Here is a 21,057-nt window from a genome sequence, read left to right on the forward strand (position 1 = left end):
TTGGTGCCTGTACTTGCCTCCTCCTATAACGTCTTTCCTCTCTCTGTCTCTTCGTGTTTTTCAGATGTACCACTCTGACCACGGTGTTGATTTCCCCGACCTCTCCTTCCAAATCCCTGGCAGCCCTGCAGAGCTAGACCCAGCAAACACAGTGTGAACGCAACCCTTAACACACCACACGTCTACTCCCCCCGTCACCCACACAGGGCCTCCCTCTGCTCCAGTCCCACCCTCCCTCGTCCTGGACCATGGACAGCCCTCCGAAGTTGTCAGGTGAGACCTTGATTGTGCATCATATCCCCCTGGTGCACTGTCAGGTGTCGGGAGGGCGGCAGGGAGGCTGCGGGGGCTCGCTGAAGAGAAGCAACCCGTTTAGCCAGCCGGAGAACCTGGGCTTGAGTCGCACCACGTCCCTCCCCGAGAGAGACGTCCTTCAGAGAGAGGCTCTGCTCTACAGCAGCCTGATCCAGACCTCTAGCGGCTCCTGCTCCTCCCGCAACGGAGGGAGAGAGAGGAAGGGTGGCGGGAGAGGAGGCAGCACAGCAAGTGATGATTCATCATTTACCTCGAGCAATTCAGAGGACCAGCTGATTACAGCTCACACGTTACCCAGAGCCAAACCGAGGAACAGGAATCCGTTGCGTCATAATCCGTTCCTGCTGAATACCGAAGATGGCGAGGATGAAGAAGAAGAGGAGGAGGAGGAAGATGGTGACAACCTCAGCGGTTACCTTGAAGACTCCTCTTTTCACCTCCACAGTGACACTAACTCTGCCCTCGATGACGGGATGGCTTCTTTCCACTTACACGACCTTGGCTTTGCCTCTGAGCCCTTTCTGTTGCACAGCTCAGTAGGTGGAAGCAGTCGGGAACCCCTGAGGGGCGTAGCCTCGGATCTCTCCAACCACCTGGAGGACCTGGACATTCTAGGACTTGACAGCCAGCGGCGCCATGGCAGCAGCGGTTCCAACATGTCCATGGACTGCGGAGAGCAAGACTGGGGTGATGACGATGAAGATGATGATCATCCTATGAGGTGTGGACGAAGCAGCAAGACCGGTTCGTACTCCTCCAGCTCCTCCACACAGCACTGCTCCTGCTGCGCACTCTCCCAGAACTACCCTCAGCACTTCCCTGAAGCCTTCTTGGAGCCTTTCGCAGAGTGCCAGCAAGGCTACGGCAGCGACTCCTCCTGCAACAGCTCGGATGGCGTGCTCGTAAACTTCAGCGCTATTTACAACAAGATGAACAACGGTATCCCAGAGAAGCCACCGGTCACTGGGCACACCAACCTCAACAGCTCCACTGACCTCTCCTGCACCTCGTCTGTCTCTGATCCACCAGGAAACCAGCGAGACTCAACCAGAGGGGCTTTCTATTTGGACCTTCACACCTCCCCCACTGAACCTCCCCTATCACAGCAACAACCCCCCTGCCTTGGCAACACCTTCCCTCTCATTCGTGAACCTCACCTGTCCACCTCCTCCACCTGCTCCTGCGCCGTGGAGCACCAGGGGGCTCTTGACCTCGACGCCAACTGCAACTCCTACCACCCTCCACATTCTGGGTCGTCCGGAGACCTTGCGTCCTGTCTGCAGAGTGAGGCGCGCCTGGTTGTCGCCACCCAGAACTACTACAAGCTGGTCACCTGTGACCTTTCTTCCCAGTCGTCCCCGAGTCCCGCAGGATCCTCGGTCAACAGCTGCTCCGATGAGCACAGCAAGGGCAGCCCCACCCCAACCCAGCCCAGCGAGTACTTCCTGTTCAGGCAGCGAGCTGATGAGGAGGGCGTGTTTGAGGAAGATGAAGATGGAGAGTCGCCCAGGGTGAGTGGAGAATCCTACCTCACTAGTTTTAACAATTCGTAATCCATCCAACAGGATAAGTAATGTATACACAGGTTCACACTTTATTGATTTACCGCACATATTTATTTAAAACAAACAAGCCAGACATGAGACCGGGTGATAAAGTTGATCAGATATTTCCTGATTTGAACATTTGTTTGGCTGCCTGTGATTAGACAACAGTTGATTCAATTTGAGGACATTGGGTCATTTCATTTAAATAAGAATAAGGGTTTATATTTCTCAAAGTAAGGTTATGAAATAAAGTACCAGTCAGTACCAAAACTCAGTATCAAAAAATAAACAATACCAAACCCTAATAATGACATATATCATGAAATGCTTAAGTTTTTAATTACAATTTGCTTGGAAATTTGTAAAATGTATGGTGTTATCATATCATCATGATATTATTCTAACAATATTGAATTATCGCCCCCCCCCCCTCGCTCCACACAGCCTTGCTGAATAATTGCCTGGTGACATACTGTGGAAGAGACAAAGAATACAGTTTGAAAGAATCCGTTCTACCTCCCGGCTCAGCTGTTGCTGTATTGTTACGTGGTTCTTGGGATTACTTTGCCTCCTCTCATGTGTGGGCGCTCTGGTTGTGAGTTTGCTTGTAAAGTTAATAATCAGGGACTCACAGAGGTGAAACTCGTTGTTTTGTGTGTAAAATAGTGCCAGCTAATTGTCTGTAATACAGGACATGACGAAAATGGAGCACAAGAATCCTTGGAAATAAACTGATTTGCTCATTAATTGGAGCATTTGTTATAAAGTAGAATTAAAGATTACTCAGACGATTACATAATCCAAACAAAACGTTTTCTCTCACTCTTTGATTTCTCTTTTCTTTGGTATCTTGAAAAACACAGCTTGCCGCGGGTGGTGTGCATGATTAATCAAGTTTAAGCAGAACATTTAGTTAATTTACACCAACAAGTAATTATTACTTAGCGAAGTGATAAGAAATACAGTCTGAGTAGGTAAGGCGAGGAAGAATGGAAGAAATCCAAATAGAAAGCAGAGATTCAAGTGATTTGGTGAAATTACACCAGACTTAACACGGAAGGGAATAATGCAGAACAACATAAAGGCATAAATAGCAACTAAGTGGTATGGAAGTAAATAAACTGCAGGCCCCGTGACAATGACAATAACCCTGAGCTTTAAATATCAGTGACACTGGTATTAGTCTGGTGCTGGCTCATTTTAGTTCCCAGCCACTGTCTAGTGGTTATATCATGTCTGAGGATTATTTTAGCAGTTATGTAGAGCTGAAGGCTACTACTGTCAGTCACCAACTGCCACTGTGTCAAAGAAACCTGGCTTGAAGGCAGTTAAGGCCTTTGATTGATATAGCCCAATGTCACAAATCACAAATTTGCCTCAGGGGGCTTTACAGTCTGTCCTCAGACCCTCGATTCGGGTAAGGAAAAACTCCCCCAGAATAAACAATGGTTTACTGTGGATTTGTTGTCCTTTAGGTCTAAACCCAAACCTGGTCGGTAATGTGTTTTATCTGATATACTATTGGAGAAAGTTTGACTGTTGTGTTCTTTCTTTCCTCATTTCTCTTCATTCAGCGAGATGATGATGACGACAATGAAGAAGAAGAGGAGGAGGAGGAGAAGAAGAATCAGCAGGCAGCTGGCGGGGCGGAAGCTGCTCCTGCCGTGATCGAAGGCCAGGTGTACGTCAACATCTCCCCTCCCGTGGTTGGCCGGGGCGTCATCGGTGGAGCCTCCTCAGGAAGCCGCCCCCGTTCTCGCAGCTACGACCGCAACCTGGACAAGTCTCCGTCTCCCCGGCTCGGATCTCTGGAGCGCATGTTGAGCTGCCCCGTCCGGCTCAGCGAGGGCGCCGCCCCGACCCCGCCCCCTCCTCCGCGAGTCACCTCCTTCGCTGAGATCGCGAGAAGCAAGCGGAGAAATGGAGGGACAGGGGGAGGGACGGGGGGGTCGCCATCGATGAAGGCAGCTGCAGACCCTTTCTCTTCCACTTACTCCACCCACTCCCACTCCTCTGTGGATTTCTCTCCAATCCTGGAGCAACGTGTGGAGGTCGACAGTCACGGCCCGTCACCTGTACCCTTTACCAGATGTTACAGTCAAGGCAGCATTGAGCGACACCTGGAGGGGGCGAAGGAGACCAGGGCCAAGGCTGAAGGTACGTCACCTCTTACTATATTTATTTTATTATCTCTTGGTTTGTTATTATTATTTGACAGGGAGATTTTTAATTATATGTAATAATGGACAGATGTTACAAAGTAATCCTGTATACAAGATGGATAAAGAACCGCAGATACAACCTCAGATTAAAGCTCCATTTATCAGAGGAACTCGCAAAGAATTGTCTATTTACACAAGCTGTTAGATCAATATTTGTTGATCGGTGCATTCACTGCTGTCTACTCTGCTTCAATTACTAATTAGTAATTTACCTTTTTTAATTGACGTGCTGCCTTTCTTTAAAATATAACCTGCCTTGTGGCTACACTGATGATTGATGATCTTAGCTGAACTTGTCCTTTTATGGCCGTTGAATATTGCTGATTTTGGTGTTGAATTAATGAGCAGATATGTAAGTGGCAAAGATGAAGAATATTGATTCTGAGGAACTGACACAACATGCTGCGACAGAGACTTAATACATCAAAATGGACCCAGAAAGGCCACGTGCTTTACCAACAGCTGTGATTCAAAGGTTAACATTATCATTCTAACATACTGTATAGACTTACTTTATACATGCAACAGATCATATAGTAATACACAAAAAACAAAGAATAAACAGTATTTTAAACTCAATTCTTCATGGCATCATTCAGACAAACACAAACGTTTCCCCAGTCAATGTTTTTGTGGGAGTGTTTGTTCACTTTTTGGACATTTCGTATGTTGTATTTGTGGTTTATGTGTGTATGGTTTTGTTTGATTCTGCATCTAGACCTGCTCTGTGTGTGTGTGTGTGTGTGTGTGTGAGATAATATACGCTTGTGCCAGCATGTATAGATGTGCTTCGAACAGAGTGTGTATCCTCAACTCAACTAGAGGGAATGAAGGGTTGAAGTGGGCCGAACGTGCTCTGAATAACAATCAGGTGAGAGAGGAGATAAAGGTGCAGAGAAACCCCCCACTGAGCTCTACCTCAGCATACTGAGCTGTGTGTGTGTGTGTGTGTGTGTGTGTGTGTGTGTGTGTGTGTGTGTGTGTGTGTGTGTGTGTGTGTGTGTGTGTGTGTGTGTGTGTGTGTGTGTGATCCAGAGAGCCTGCAGGCCCGACTCGGCCCAAAAACAAGTGAAGGTCAGAGAAAGTTACAGAAGCTTCTTCGTGCTGACAGAAAAAAGGATGTCACCTCTCTTTCTCTGCAAAACATTTACTTGCTGTCGTGTCGTGGGGGGGGGGGGGTGACTTTCAGTGACTTTCATCATGCTAACAAGTTCAAGTTCTTCATTGTCACATGAACAACAAGTACGATGAAGCCGTCACTGGCAATGAGATTCTTAGTTCCCCCAAACAATATGTATAAAAAGGAAATCAAGTAAAAGAGAATCAAAGAGTTGAAATAGCGCAGAATCACAGAAGAAGTGATATCTGGGAAGTGCAGTGCTAAAAGACCACAAATGATTTTAATAAAGAACATGTGTCCCGAGGAGGAGTCTTGTAGGTCTTGGGAACACAACCACTTGCAAACATGTGCAGGCGAGTGCACGAGGCCGCGGGAACGTCTGAACGAGCCGTGAAGTGTGAAGTGAACGGAGCGCACAGAGAAGCAGGGTCCTGGTGCCTGAGACGACGTCTTTTTAAAGCCCAATTCAATTAGATGGCAGAACGTTTTCAGCCACCGTGTCTGTGCTCTGACCCCGATGACGGCTGGAGGACCCGGAAGGCCCCCTATCTGTCCGTCGTATCATCTAATTAAACGGTGAAACAGTTTCTCTCCGTCGAGTACAGAATCATTTATCTGACAAGACTTTTTGCATGAACAGACGCCGCCGTCACCTTATGAAGCTCAGTCTCAGCTGCATGCTGTGTGTGTCTGGTTAGATAAACACACACACACACACACACACACACACAAACAGCGAATGCTTGGAATTCCATTGGAATAAGACCAGGGACAGCGTGCACCAGGAGGGGAACGTCCCAGGAAGCTCCAGCTGTCCCCTTTCACACTCCCATACTCCCAAAAATCATTTTAGGAAGGTTTGAAGAAAGAAAAAACTCTTGTTATGATGATGTTTAATTAACAGAGCAGTCACCCCTGGCTTCTTCAACTAATTATTTAGACTAAACAGGTGTTGGTGTTTGTCCAGAAAGAGGTCACCTTGTCATGTGGTGGTATGCTTTAATTTTTTATGAAAAATCATTTTAAGAACAAGTGAATTTCATTGAAATGAATAAAAAGCTGTATTTAGTAATGGTTCAGCCCGCCCTCAGGTCACCATTACCAGCCTCCACAAGTATAACAAACCATTTTCTGCTTCATTTACTCCGTTTGTTTGCTAGATTATGACATTTTATTCTCTTCCAAGTTAACATTGTGAATGTCAGTTTTGTAACTCAAGCATTGAATGAGCATGGTACACACAGTATGGACTATATGTAGGTCAGAGTGCAGGAATGTAGGTGTGCATTCCTCGGTCGCCTCCACCCAAAATCTTTTTAACTCCAGTCCAGACGTCCACCAAAGATTTTCAAGCCACGCCTGCAGAACAATTCACTTCTTTACTGTCCATTTCAAAAAGATGTACGTCCACAAGTTAATATTCAAGCCAGGAACATGCATGTGTTAAATCAAAAACTACACATGCCACAAATCCTCAACATGAAGACAGACCCGAGGTCAGTACCCGCCTACCCCGTATGTTCTGTACACCTACAATCACATGGCTGCAGAAAAAGAGCTGAACTGAGTGATCGATTAGTGACAGAAAATCTTAGCTTCGCCTCCAGAACAAAAATCACTCGTTCCAGCTTCTCAAAGGTGAACATTTGCTGGTTTTCTTCGTGATCTATGAAAGTAAACGGTGTGTTTTGGAGAAAACAAGACATCTGAGAAACCGTGATGGCTATTTTCTGACATTCTTATTGACCAAACGACGGATCAATTAATTAAATAATCTGCAGATTAAGAGATATTGAATGTAATTGTTAGCTGTGTCCCTAATTATCAGATTTCCTCTCTACATTTTCAAATACAGCAAAGAAAAAAACAATGTAATATGGTGAAGTAATGTAGATATATAACTGCTGTTGCTGAATGTACAGATGTTTCAGTTCAAACGAGGACTTCCCCACCTGCTGTAAGACGTTCAGTTGTTGGACGGGGGCCCGTGACACTAATGAAACGATGATGATATGGAGGGCAGGGGGAAGATTGATAAAGAGATTTGAGGAAATTGTCTCGCACATGCCTCTTTAGTTTCTAATACTATTCATATTGACTGTGATGGTTTAAGATTATAATGAGAGGCTGTGCAGCATCTAAGCACATATATTATTCATCACACTTCACTTCACTCCGCTGCGTCGTACAGGCCTCTGTAAAAGCCTTTGGGAAGCAGCTCGCTCGCTAATGATGCTAACATGAAGTGCGGAGCTGCACAGGAAAAGCCTCTGCTGTCTAATGGGTTCATCTGTAAGATAAAAAAAGAAGAAGAAGAAGAAGAAGAGTGGAGGCAGCGAAGATGGAAAAGGGAAAGAGGAGAGGTGGGTGAGGAGAGCAAAAGGGAAGAAATGGCAATTAGAGGGATGACGGAGCAGATACAAGAGAGACAGAGAGGGAGTGTTTCTATCCTCCATCCCCAGTGGGAGCTCAGGCCTGCTGGGTGTGTAGCCTCCTCTCTCCTCCCCCCTCCCCCCTCCCTCCTCCCTCCTCCGTCATGTTTCTGCAGCAGCTCAACGTCGCCCTCTGTGGCTGAGGGACGTCGCTGCACCCTGCTCAGGTGGCAGCGGTGGGCCGGCCTTCAGGGTGACAAACAGCTTGCGCAACACCGTCGACGTCACACACGCTTCTGTCTATCATACACTGCAAGCTCTAGAAACACACACACACACACACACACACACACACAGACAGAAAAACACACACAGATCTCAGTGGCAGAGAAGAAGTGCAGAAAGAGGCTTCTCCTCGGCGGTGTCTCTCCTGACGCAGTGCCTTCAGGTTTAGTCTATGTGTGTGTCTTTGTGTGTTTCTCTGAATGTGTGTTTGTGTGTGTGTGTGTGTGTGTGTGTGGGTGGGTGTGTGTGTGTGTGTGTGTGTGTGTGTGGGTGGGTGGGTGTGTGTGTGTGTGTGTGTGTGTGTGTGTGTGTGTGTGTGTGTGTGTGTGTGTGTGTGTGTGTGTGTGTGGGGACTTGGGCCTGAATAGTGGCATGGTTGTCTTTGATAAGGGCTGTTGATCTTTGTGACTCATGACTGGGCAGTTTTCTGTTAGTCTGTGTTTGTGGTTTCAGTTCTAACCTTCATGTTTATTCAGTTAAGGATTAGCAGATTAATCAATTCGTCAAACCAGAACCAGAACTAATCCCAGTTATTTGACTGGTTATTCGCTGGTTCCAGCTTCTGAAATGAGCATTTGCTCTGTTTGATATCATCCTTTTGGTTTTGAACTGTTGGTTGGAAATGAGCAATTTGAAAATGTGAACTTTTTTTCTACATTTTTGACTATTTCCTGACATTATATAGATTAAATGATTAATTGATTAATCAGAACATGATCAGTTTAATAGAAAATGAAAACATGTATTAGTTGTACCCCAAAGTTAAAGACTGAACTGAAATATTATATAATAATTATTATTTACAATCTTCTACTGTGGCAAACATCACAGTAAAGGGAACAACTCAACTGTTGCCAGTTTATTAGGTCCACCTACAGAAAGCCCCCCCCCCCCCAAGGGTACGCTTTCATTTGAAGGCTGTAGTTTGTGGTGCTGTTGAATTGTATTGTGTTGTACTTATTTGTAAAAATATGCTATGACAATCATCACTTGCTGCCTTGATTGCATCACACATATTTCTTCTATTGTTGTCGGAGCAAAAAGTTTTTTAAAACTTCTACTGTACAAAAACTAACCGGTTCTTTTTATTCCCTCCATCTCCTCCATCTCGTCTCCATCCGTGCTGCCCCTGTTGTGCTCATCCAGGTGGTCTCTCGAGTTCCTCAGACAGCCGCCCGGGGGTGGTCCGCTACAGAAAGGACCAGCGGCCCACCACCCTCCCCATCCAGCCCTTCACCTTCCACCACCAGTTCGCCTCCAAACCCCCGCAGCCCAAGCCTCTGCTGCCCCTGCTCACAGGCTACGTCTCTGGGATGCAGGCCCGCTCCAGCTCCGGCTCTGGTTCTGACTCTGGAGGTCCGGTGGGGGAGGACAGTGAAGATGCGGCTGACAATGTGCACAGGTACCAGGGGCCTCTGGCCGCAGCAGCCCCTCCTCCTGGCTCAGTTCGTCCTTCCCCTCTCGGGAGCTACTCACCGGTTCGGCTCCAGGGGGCACCCAGCTGTGGGACCTGCTCCACGTGCACCCCAAGCCCTCAGCCACCACACAGCCTCTCCTGCCCACTTTCAGCAGGCCTCGGCCCCCTGCACACCCCACAGACGGGACAGCAGGGAGGGGGTCCAGTGCCGTTACCGTCCACCCCTCCACCTCCATCACTCGGGGTGAAGAGAGGGACGGTGCCGCCAATGCTGCCGGCGGTGCAGGGACACTGTTACCATCGTGGAGCTCTGGCCAGTTTACCAGGACTCCACAGTGACACACTGAGCCCGCTGGGCTGCCTGGACTCTGGAAATCACATGGAGGGAAGCAAAGGACCCGGAGCCAGAACACATAATGGTAGGTTCCGAAATAATTCCAGTGTGTCCGTAAAGAATTATTCACAAGGTTTTCTCACGATTCTTGTTCTTGAAGGAAATAAAGGCTGAAATCTTAAACTGTATACCAAAGCAAACTTTATAAAGGAGCAGTTAAGATAAGCCTGCGTTAGTTACATGGCTCAATGGTAGGATAATAAAAAAATACTTCATCGGGGTTCAAAACTGTTTTGCTTTGTATACACATAAAAGTGCAAAACGCACAATCAGTCACCATTTTTTGAGTGTCCATTTTTAGTGTCAGTCCCATTCATCACGTTATATACAGACCTCACAAGTTCCAATATACTTTTGCTGCTGGGTTCACTTTTTCAAACTGTACCATCTACTTTTTTCTTTCAACTTCTTTGTGACTGTGGTCATCTTTCCCGTTTTGTTCTTCTTTATCATTGTACTTTACATTTGCTTTCTTGCACCTATCAGTCTCTTGACGATGGAATCAGTCAACAGGTTTACATAGAAAGGAACTAAAGCGTTAACTGCTGCTCTAAAGTTAGTAAAGTGTCACACGCCTGCTTTGATATCACTTGTTTGTGGTGCACATGATGGAAAGCTCACAGCGAGCCGAGCGGCGGAGGGTTTCTTCCCCGTTTGATTCTGAATTGGTTCACCTTCCTCGCCGGCTTTGACCAAAGAATGAAACACGGTCATTTGGGAAGTTATTAAATTCAATGTAATTCAGTGTTTGAAAAGAAGCTAAGCTCTTGTACATTCTTACTGTTGTCTTTTTCTCTTTCTTCTCTCCCTTCATGAATGGACTTAAATCTTCTCCTTCACCTTTTCTCTCATATATTTCTTTTATCCATCTCCTCAATAATCCATCCTTTAACCCCAAACCAACCACAAAACCCTTGACCCTAACCCTGACACCTCCCCGCCCCTACAGCACACCACCTCTCTCCCCAGGCTCTCAAATGGAGGGAGTACCGTCGTCGAAACCCTCTGGGAGTGGAGAGGGTCTCAGGATCAGGCCCCCACTCCGGTAACCTGGAACCCCGACGGGGCGGGGGACCGCGACCTGCCAGACGGAACGTGTTCGATTTCCCTTCAGCCCTCTCTGGCCACACGCTGGGACGGTTACATGGTGCTCATGATTTTACTGACAGTGTTGGAATGAACGCAGGATTATGAGGATATTTGAAAAGTAGACTTGGATTCTTAAAGTACTTCTACTTTTTATTAAGGAGTTCCAAATCCAAAGAAAGCATTATGTGCAGGGTTCCTCTGAGAACGACTATGTTAGAGGTTCATAAAGGCGCTCCTCAAAGTCTCACCTGCATTCTTAAGGATCCGTAAAGGCTTCTCATGCTTTTAAAAGTGGTGTGTGTGTTTGTACAGTATGTGTGTGTGATCATCTGTGTGTGTGTGTGTGTGTGTGTCTCAGCAGTGGGCCAATCAGCTAAGCTGCAGCACAGCTACAGCGACTTCCTGCCGGACTACTTCTCCCTGACCGAGAAGCCTCCGGAGGAGTTCTGCCTCTCCCCCGACGCTTCAACTTCCTCCTCCTCCTCCTGCTCTTCCTCACAGTCCCACATCTCTGTGGACCTGACGCAGAAGAGAGGTGAGTGTGTGTGTGCATGATAGACAGCGACAGCAGGAATCAGTGGGAAATCTCTAAATATTGAATTGCCAGTTAGAGTTAGTACTGATGCAGTACTCCACATGACCACCAGGAACCAGTTTAATCCTGCACCAAAAAATCCCTGTTCTCATCTCTGAGAGGGTTTTCCAGTACTGGACTGACTGGTCAAACACACACAAGCCTCTAGACTGGTACAACATACGTGCAGCGTTCATTCAGGCTGTTTAATTCAGAGATTTAACAAAAGAATCTCATCTTTCAGCCACATCTCGGTGCTCAGTTGTTATGGAAATAGATTCATTTTCATGACGTGACCCGAGTACATGATTGATCCAATGCGGCTACATACATAAGTTATAATTCAGCTCAGACCTTTGCATTCCAGCATCGTGCGACAGTAAAGTATGAACAAGGACTTGGAGTTGCTGTCCTGTCCTCTGCACAAGTTGCATCTGAAGCAAACAAATGTTTGTCATGATTTAGTTCCAGAGAGAGAGACCTGACCATGTGTTGCATGTCTTATTACCTTTGTACTAATAAATATAAATCATGACAAGCTGTCAAAAGGGGAATACACAGTTTTTTTTTTAACTTTGAGCCACAAAAGAAAACTACTGCACTGCACAACACCCACAGAGTCAAATAACGATCTCAGATTACTGCTTAGAGCATCACATTTCCTGAGGATGCAGTGTTGTTGTCAAGGAGAACGGGGAGTGAAATGATGTTGAAAGGTGCTTAAATCAAGTGGCTCTCGGTGCAGAAAGGCCACTTGACATTGAGGAGAGTAATTGAAGGCCTCTTGAGGCAGGAGGGGGTCGTATAATGAGCAAGGGAGATCATTCCTCTGCTGGATCGCCCAGGTTTACTTCTCTGTATGGACCAAGTTGAAGTGTAGTTTACTGAGCCATGTTCACCTTTGTGTTATTCATTTAACAGATACACAAACTGAGAAGTTCAGTTCGGCTGTCGTGTATCATTTTATAAATAAAGCTAAAATACTTTTTGCTCAGTAGGAGTTGGATTGTGGTCTTTTGAAATGTTTTGTTACCTCATTTAGATTTCGACATCAGTACATTTTGTCTGGTTTGTTCTGAGCACGATAATGGCAGACAAATCCCTAGAAGGCAGTCCCAGCTGTTCGTTGCACAACTACTTGCTGTTTTAGTAAATCAAACAATGAATTCATGCAGATTGCAGAAGCACAAAGACAGAGAAGGACACAGCAGAAATGTGAGCTAAATTTGGATCTTAATGCCTCTCACCTCCCGACGGAGGAGGGGAAAACAGGAAACCAAACCATGGATTTAAAAAGACACTTCCACCGAGTGACGTTCATCGCAAAGACACAGTTACTTTTAGCCAAATGGATGATTGACGAACTCTTCCTTTTATTCTGTCCCTCCCTGAACTCCGCCAGGTTTGGTGAAAGCGGTGAACACAGCAGTGGATCTGATTGTGGCACACTTTGGCACCAGTCGAGACCCAGATGTAAAGGTAGGAGTTAGTGGTGGATCAGATTGACTGACTGACTGATGCCCTTGGTATGTTTCTCTTTGTGTGTCCTTGCGTGAAGCACTTTGGTCATCTTAAGCTGTGTGCTCTATAAATAAACTTTAATACTACTGCAGTGTAGTAAAGTACAAAAGAACATAAAACCTTTCACTTGGTAAATTACATTAGTTCACACTCAGACACACCAACAGTTTTCTGGCATCACCGTTTGTCTTGGCTCAGTCAAACGCAACAAGGATTCAGTTATTAAATATAAACTCTTAGAAGTATTAAGTAAAACTGTTTGTTTAGTGTCAGTCCCATCATGTTTAGGACTCGTGTGTCCTTAAATTAGTTATGTATTAATTATACAACACATAATTCATGGAACCACCAGCGCTTTGTGATATTTAATTGGTCCCTTGTGACTTTTGCTTTCTTCAGTGGCTTCAATCAGGAAACTGAATTTCTGGCACATAACGTGTGTATTAACACAGAGCTGATAAGATATAAATGAATAATAAACTGGGCTGCAGATCAGTCTAATCCAGAGACAAAAGGCCAAATACAGCCTTCAGTCATCGATTGATCGAAATCTTGAGCAAACAGATAACATATTTAGTTTCAGTTTGAAGTTATGCATCATTCTCTATCTTTGATCCCACATCTTTCCTAATTTGTTTCACTTTCACTTTATCCCCCGATGTTTCTCTGCAACCCTGCCAGGCAAAGCTGGGGAACAGCTGGGTGAGCCCCAACGTGGGTCACCTCATCCTGAAGTACCTGTGCCCGGCCCTGCATGAGGTGCTGCAGGACGGGCTGAAGGCCTACGTACTGGACCTGATCATCGGACAGCGGCGTTGCCAGCCCTGGAGCCTGGTGGAGGCCTCCACACAGCTGGGTGAGAGATGAGATAGATACTCAATATTATTACTTTTTGAGTAAGTTCAGCAGTAAGCAGAACCAGATTCATGCTTAATGCGCTTTTAAATAACATCACAGCCGGCAAAATAAAATCCACAGTAGACTACTTGTTATCCACAACACCCAACATGGTTGTTTGGTTGTAAGTTATATGCAATAATGTTTCCCGTCATTGTTTTACATTTAAATGTGTTTGAACAAAAGTCCCGTCAAAGAAAGATATACATATTTTCAAAAATTGTAGATGCATCATATTAGAGGAAAACTGTTCAAATCAAAGTTTTTGCAGACTGATTTCTGGTAAGATTATATTGATAGCATCCGTGTGAGGTAATAGGTTAGAGAAGAAGCAGGTGCTTATGGGTAACATATTTGTATGTTTGTCTCGATCAGGCCCGTCCACACGTGTTCTCCACAGCCTGTTCTCAAAGGTGAGCCAGTACTCTGAGCTCACGAGCCACAGCATGAGACTCAACGCCTTCATCTTCGGCCTGCTCAAGTGAGTCATTTTTCTGTCATTATCGCCCATATGTTCTCTACAACCATGGTTCTCGTCCTTGGGGGTCACGATCTTTAAAGCGGCCATAATGAACGTATCAACAGTGTGAAAGGTGCAGAATTATCACATGAATCTGCAGCTCCGACCAGCTGGTGAACATAGTGGAGCATTTAACAGCTAAAGAGCCCAATATTTCCCTTAGGAGTTGCTAGAGACCAAAAATAGAGATAAAATAGAGAGAATATTGGTGGCCAGAGACGCGACTCCAAATGAATAATGAAAATGATAACATTGCTCCGTAACTGCTGGATGTGTAGAAGTTCGCCTATAAACTTAAAAGGTGATGTCAATGTTCACAACTTGTTTTTGCTGCCCCCAACTGGCCAAAGAAAATCAGTTGTTGCAGGTTTAAAATAATGATTTGCAGCGTCAGATTCTTACAATATCTGTCGTATCTGTATCTGTACAATAACCTGTCATTTTTTGTCATTTTAAAATGAGATTTGTTTTTTATTTCAGCCTAAAATCTTTGGAATTCTGGTTCAGTCACCTCTACACACATGAAGGTAAGACTCCGTCGATAAAGAGAGTTATTTGATGACTATATGTGTGTGAAGTCTTGCTTCTTCTGAATCTTCCTCTGATATTCCTCCTGTTTTGTTTTACTTTCTTCAGATATTGTAGCAGCACACTACAACCCGTGGGGTTTCCTTCCCCTGTCGCAGGGGGCATGTCAGCCACTGTTTGAGGAGCTCCTCCTCCTGCTGCAGCCACTGTCGCTCCTCCCCTTCGACCTGGACCTGCTGTTTGAACCACACCTCCTCCAAAAAGGTCAGGAGCATCTCCGTCGCAAGGAGCAGCTGTGCTCCGCAGGCCAGAGTGTCGACCAATCGACTCGCTCCACCTTCCAGCTCATGAGAGGATGGAGCACCACCGTGAGCGAAATGGTCAGAGACTCAAGTGCAGAGGTGAAGAAAGAGAGGGCGGTGCTGAGACGAGAGGGGACATGGCCGAGGATGGAAGGGGTCGGGTCCAGAAGAGAGGGAGCAGGAGTGAGTTCAAGGTCGAGGAAAGACGGGGCAACAACTGAGAGCATGACCGCCGGGCCTGTTAGCAGACAGGCGACGATGGATGTAGGGTTTGCCAATCTCTGGAAGGAGAGGGGCGTGGGTGGGCAGAGAGTGAAGGGCGTAGGACAAGAGAGCCAAGGAGAAGGTGAGGACGGACCGGAGAAGGACAGGAGGAAGGAGAAAGAGAAGGATATGGCGGATGAGGGGCGTCAGCGGCAAGATAGACAGGCGGGCTGGTGGTACCAGCTGATGCAGTCCTCCCAGGTATACATCGACCAATCCACAGAGGGGTCAAAGTTTGTGAAGACCGAGAAGAGGAAGAAGTCATCGGAGAGACGACAGGGCCAGCTACCGCCCACCAGAGAGGGAGTGGTGGAGGGGGCGGAGTCAAGACAAGAAGGGGAGGGGCACAGAAGCAGGAAAAGCAGCAGTAGCTCCAACGGAGAGTCAGCTGGATCCAGGGGACGGCATTCGTGGATGGGAAGCCCTCCAGAGTCTGTCGTCAACCAGGAGAAAGACTCCAAACCTCTAAAGGTTGCAGGGACCGGAGCCCAAGCTGCAGCCCAAGAGGAAAGCCCCTCTCAGGGACAGAGTCTGCGTTGGGGCAGGCTGTTTGGGTCTAGTGTTGGTTCTCCTTCGAGGGTGGAGGGAGCTGAACAGAGGGGAAAAGCTCAAACAACAAGGTGAGTTAAAAGTCTGATGGTATCTGTAACATTTTACCAAAGTTTATTTTAGCTATCGGTACAATAAATTTCACATTTTTCCACTCTGTGTTTTTCTTTCTAAGGCCACCGTCAGGTTGGCTTTCTCTGGATCGGTCTGTTCTTGACCTTGTAGCTCAGACTATTGGAGCAGGCAGCGGGAAGAAGGCAGAGCCTCCAGCCACACCCACCCACGCCCAAACCACACCTCCACCAAGGTCAACCCAACCAACCGAAGCTAAAAAACAGGCCCCATGGTGAGCAAATACTACACATTGTGTGGTGTTCTGTCAGAAAACATAGTAGGATTATTCTCTAAGAACCAACTAACCCATGTATTAGATAAGAGACTTGGTAGATTGTAAAAGCAGCACAAATCACGTATAAGGTCAAACACAGGTTACCGCCTGAAAGTATCCAAAAGTTTTTTAAAATGAGAGTCAATATGATTTGAGAGAAATATGCATGTTTAAGAAACAAATGGTAAGAACTGATCGTAAAAATCATCGTATTTCAGTTAACGGGGTGAATTTATGGAGCAGAGAGGAACTGAAAATACTCTGTAGTTTAATGGGTAATTATAAAATATACACGACCATCTAAAACCCAAATATATTCAGACCACCACATCACAGTAAGATAAAAGCAGCAAATTCTTAGAACTGAGAAGCTGCTGAGTGTTTGGTATTTCTGCTTTTTAAAAATGATCAAAACGATGAATCATTTATCAGAATAACTGACAGTAAGGACTCTACTCACCTTTTGGTCCATGTCCTCTGTCATTCCTCAGTGAAGTGCGAGCATTGTGCCACCACATAGCCACCGAGCCCGGCCAGCTGAGCTTCAACAAGGGCGATGTCCTGCGGGTCCTGAGCAAGGCTGATCCAGATTGGCTGCTCTGCTCCCTGGGCTCCACGCAGGGCTTGGTTCCCATCATCTATGTTACCCTCAAAAGCATGGAGGACAGCCAGGATGTCGCTGGACTCGGGCAGTGCTGAGCCGAAGCTGCCCAAAGAGGAGTTAATGCAAGATGAAGGCAAACCGCTTCGGACGCAGAGGGTATCCCTGCCACGTCAAAAAAAAAAACTTGTTTATGGCTGCTGCTCGAGACATTGAGGGAATGATTCCCGAAAAAAACGTTGTAGAAAATAGGAAGATTATGAAGACGATGTACAGACACGTGCGAGGGAAGCATGCGGGCTCCAACACAAACTCACATCCAGACAAGTATGCATGCATACATCCGAAAACCAAAAGACCACACGAGAAACGAACCCAAAGACACTCCAACACACGCTTCTTTCTCTGCGTGCAGCCGTGCTACTAGCTTAACTATGTGACGGTCTTTACGGTATCTCATCCATCTCTACTGTCAACTAAAACAAGGAGGGGCTACTCACAGACACTATGATATATACCACGCCTAGCTGCACTTCGCTGTCCGTACATTCACCTCGCTGTGCCACACTTTGAACGCAGTGCTCAGCGGTTGCCCTCAGTCTAACTCCGGCGTCCGGTTTGATGTCCTGTCGCTTACTTGGTGCCGATTGATCGCTTTCATTATATATAGAAATAGAAACCAGTGAATCCTTGCTGTTTTGGTAAGATTTAAGGTGGTCGATGTAAAAGCAAAAAAAACCCGTTTTTGATCCCCGTCCTGCTGCAGAGGTGTGAGTCAGCATATTCTCATCATTAGAAGAGCAGGAACCCACACAGGAGTTTGTAGTGGATTTGCTCGCTGCTCATCAAAGCCTGTTTTTGTGGAGACGAAGAGTTGGACGGACTGACGAGCAAATCCCCCCCCCCCCTCCTTTCCCTCACGAGACCCACCACAGCCCTGATGAATCATTGACATTGTTTAAGTGCATGTAAACCCTGCAAAAATGTCCCACATGTGTCCCTGCTGAGTCCTGCCCCCCCCCCCCCTCCCTTCTTAATTTCACAGTTTTTGAAGAGGACGCACTCAAGCGAGCTGTACATGTGCATCCTGATCTCTTGGTACATACTGTAAATGCATATATGACTTACACATGTGGTGAGTTTCTATTTATTTATCGAGCAGTTCAATCAGCTGAGGGAAGCATCTAAGTGGACGGTTGCAGAAAACAGGGGGAAGGATGTCCAATGAAAGCAAAGCGTAGCTGTGGAGACGTGCGGAGGCCTTTTTGAATGTGTTGGGGATCCAGCCTGGAAACTCTTAGCTGACAAAAGTATTGCTAATTAGTTATATGTGTTGCATTTAGAGAGGGGTATCTATTATCTTAGCTATGCCTTAAAGCACTTGAGGAAAAAAGGGAGGACTGCCCCGTTGGACACTTCAAGGCTAGAGACCTAATATTATATTTTGTATGCTAAGACGTGTCTAACTTGACATTTTCTTTAGATTTACGTCCACTGAGATTCAAAGCAAATAGAGATGATATGGAGGGGCTATTTTCTGATGCTTAAAGGGACACCCCAACACATTTTGTGATGGTGGCTTTGTGGGCGTTCCTGTCTGTAGTGCGTACCTGTCGTGCCCAGGTGTAAAATGTGGCCTTAGGTTCAAAATGAGTTGACGAGGAACTAAAATCACGGCTATATATATATATATATATATATATATATATATATATAGAATACCCAAGGATGCCCAAGCCAAATGTTACACATCATAAAATGGTCAAATCAGTGTACATTTATTAAATAACTGAATGCTTGTGTAGTTTTCGAGAGATCATTTAACCTTTCTGTTAATTCAGTTATTGTACAGTTTGTACAGTCATTTAATTTCAGCAAAAACAATTTAATACACATTTTCATTGAAGTGTAAATATGTTTAAATCCTTCAGTGATTCTTTTCTGCCACAGAGGTACATGTGTGAATGTTGTTACTGATTTGTTGATGCATTTTATGTGAAATACAGGACGCAGGCATGAGCTTCAGTTTCAGTGCTAACAACCGTGACGGCAGCCGGGCCGTGGTAGTGGAAGGTGTGACGAGTGGTGTCGGTCCTCCAGGCAGTTTGCTGTTCATTGACATCCTGTCCAGAGTTCACACGGGACAGACGGAACTAAACGGAGACATCGGGGGTGAGAGGCAGAGACAGATTCACGTTTGATTGGCTGAAATGTCGCGCTTTAAAATGCTACACTTGTAGGAGTGACATGAAAGAGCGGAAGAAAGAAGCTCTTTCTTCTGTTTTTATCTGCTTTCACGCTCCCTGGCTGCCTCCTCCTGCCTGTAAATACCTTCAGCATCAGTGACACTGCTCTTCTCTCTCTGTGTCCTGCCTATATGACGTATACGTATGACATTATCAAACTACTATGGATGTTAAATAACAAAGTGCTCATGTGATCACAAACTTCAGTGGCTCCTGTGTCTTTTGTCCTTAAACACAGTTCACTGTTGAAGACGCTCTGTGTAGAAATGAAAGGAGGCTGTGGACTTCCTGTCCGTGGAAAAGGTTTCAAACTAACTCCGAACTTTTTAACCTTCGCCAGAATACGTCTAAATACAATCCTGTAACTGGTCAGATTGCTTGTTTCTAGGTTACTGCGCACAATATCACACAGCAGCATCCGTCCTCCGTGAAAGACAAAACCAGCTTTCACTGCCTTTCGAGCCAGAGAGTGTGTGATCCTCAAAAGATAAGAGTTGGGTGAAGTATAACTAATATTTGTTATACAGAGAGTTGCTCACTCTCTGCCCCGAAAGATCATTTTCTTATCAAATCCAGGACAGCTCCACTGCCACCAGATGGTGCTGTTGTTTTAAAAGACGAGAGACATCAGCCGTGAGTTCAGGCTCTTTCACACAATGCCATGCAGTCAGTGAGTGGTATATTCCCTTCTTCTTTATATGATGTCTCTCCCGTCAAGCTGTAGTGTTTGACAGTCTGCATCCCTTCCTATGAAACTCGGGTCAGTCTGAATTACTGACAGGATCACGTTGACTCAACATTTACAAAGCAGTCTGTTTGACTAAAAGTGTATAAAACGAGGCACAAACATGTAGAATATGTGTGATTGGTGTTTGTTAGCAAATTTAGGCATTTTGGGTTTGAACGTTTTCCTCAATGTTAGCGTCATATTGCCTCAATCAGCAGGAGCACCGGTGACATGAAGGCCTGCGTATATTACATTAATATAGTGTGAACAAGTGTTCTTTCCAACTTAAAAGATACTTGGAGGGGAGGTGTTGTAGTGCTCAAGAGGTAAAGTTTGAGGTATCATCTGTCTATTATCAAAAACCAAAGCCAAGTAATTGAAGTCCGAGTGTTGAAAATCTGGCTGCCGTCGGCATCACTTCCCTGCATCTTTTCAACTTTTAAGGAACTGATTCTTTTTTTAAGGCTTATTGAAGGATTTATTGTCCGTATACAGTTTGACTCTCAGACGTGATCACATTTGTTTTGCGTCATACAGCCGATAATATTTCAAGAATCCTTCTTGCAGAAACACGTCTTATTTCACGTCACAGTTTATTATATTTAGTACTTTCGTCACAAGGAAGTCAAATTAGATTCCCCTGAATAGTGAAGACATATTTTCTGTGGAAATCAGCACTTCCCATGATTTAGGGGGGGCCTGTCACAACTGTGAGCGAGCTGAGGAACTTGGCGACAGGTGAGATACAGACAGTTCATTGTTCCACTGCATTTATTTGAACCCCTCACCTTTTGTTATTTTTATTTCCTGGTAACTCCCTGGCACTGTTTTTAAGATTTTACAACATCCACCGTAGACAAGTGGCTCTGCCAAACACCCAAAGTGTGAAATCTAAGCTTTCATTTATCCAGGAAGTTTATAGGAGGATTAAAAGGTGAATGGGTGACACTCAGCCTTTTAACTTCTTAAATGAAAGATGAAAGATGTGGGGGGGGGGGGTGGCAACCTCGAGGTCAGGGAAATCACAGGTTTCAATCCTGAGCGTAATCTAGAAAGCACGTTCTTTCCCTCGACTAACACTGTTGACTTGAGCGAGGCTTTCAACCCCCTCAAGTTCACGGTACTTTTAGCAGCCTGCAATTGTGCGTTCTCCACTTTCATCTCCCTTTCTGTTTGTTA

The 21,057-nt window shown here is 45.6% G+C and overlaps 1 protein-coding gene across 1 annotated transcript; it reads left to right on the forward strand.

Moving 5' to 3' along the window:
* The first annotated feature begins 248 nt into the window (after positions 1 to 248).
* Positions 249 to 19,352, forward strand: rusc2 (RUN and SH3 domain containing 2). Its single transcript, XM_070904088.1, has 13 exons — positions 249 to 1,826; positions 3,437 to 4,019; positions 9,008 to 9,697; positions 10,622 to 10,819; positions 11,123 to 11,296; positions 12,738 to 12,814; positions 13,538 to 13,712; positions 14,129 to 14,234; positions 14,754 to 14,800; positions 14,910 to 15,987; positions 16,092 to 16,262; positions 16,796 to 17,232; positions 18,912 to 19,352. The coding sequence occupies exons 1-12, from the start codon at positions 249 to 251 to the stop codon at positions 17,001 to 17,003; spliced, it is 5,085 nt and encodes a 1,694-aa protein (XP_070760189.1). The 3' UTR covers positions 17,004 to 17,232; positions 18,912 to 19,352.
* Positions 19,353 to 21,057: the final 1,705 nt, after the last annotated feature.

Source organism: Enoplosus armatus, chromosome 4, assembly GCF_043641665.1.
Source record: "Enoplosus armatus isolate fEnoArm2 chromosome 4, fEnoArm2.hap1, whole genome shotgun sequence".
Lineage (NCBI taxonomy): Eukaryota > Metazoa > Chordata > Actinopteri > Centrarchiformes > Enoplosidae > Enoplosus > Enoplosus armatus.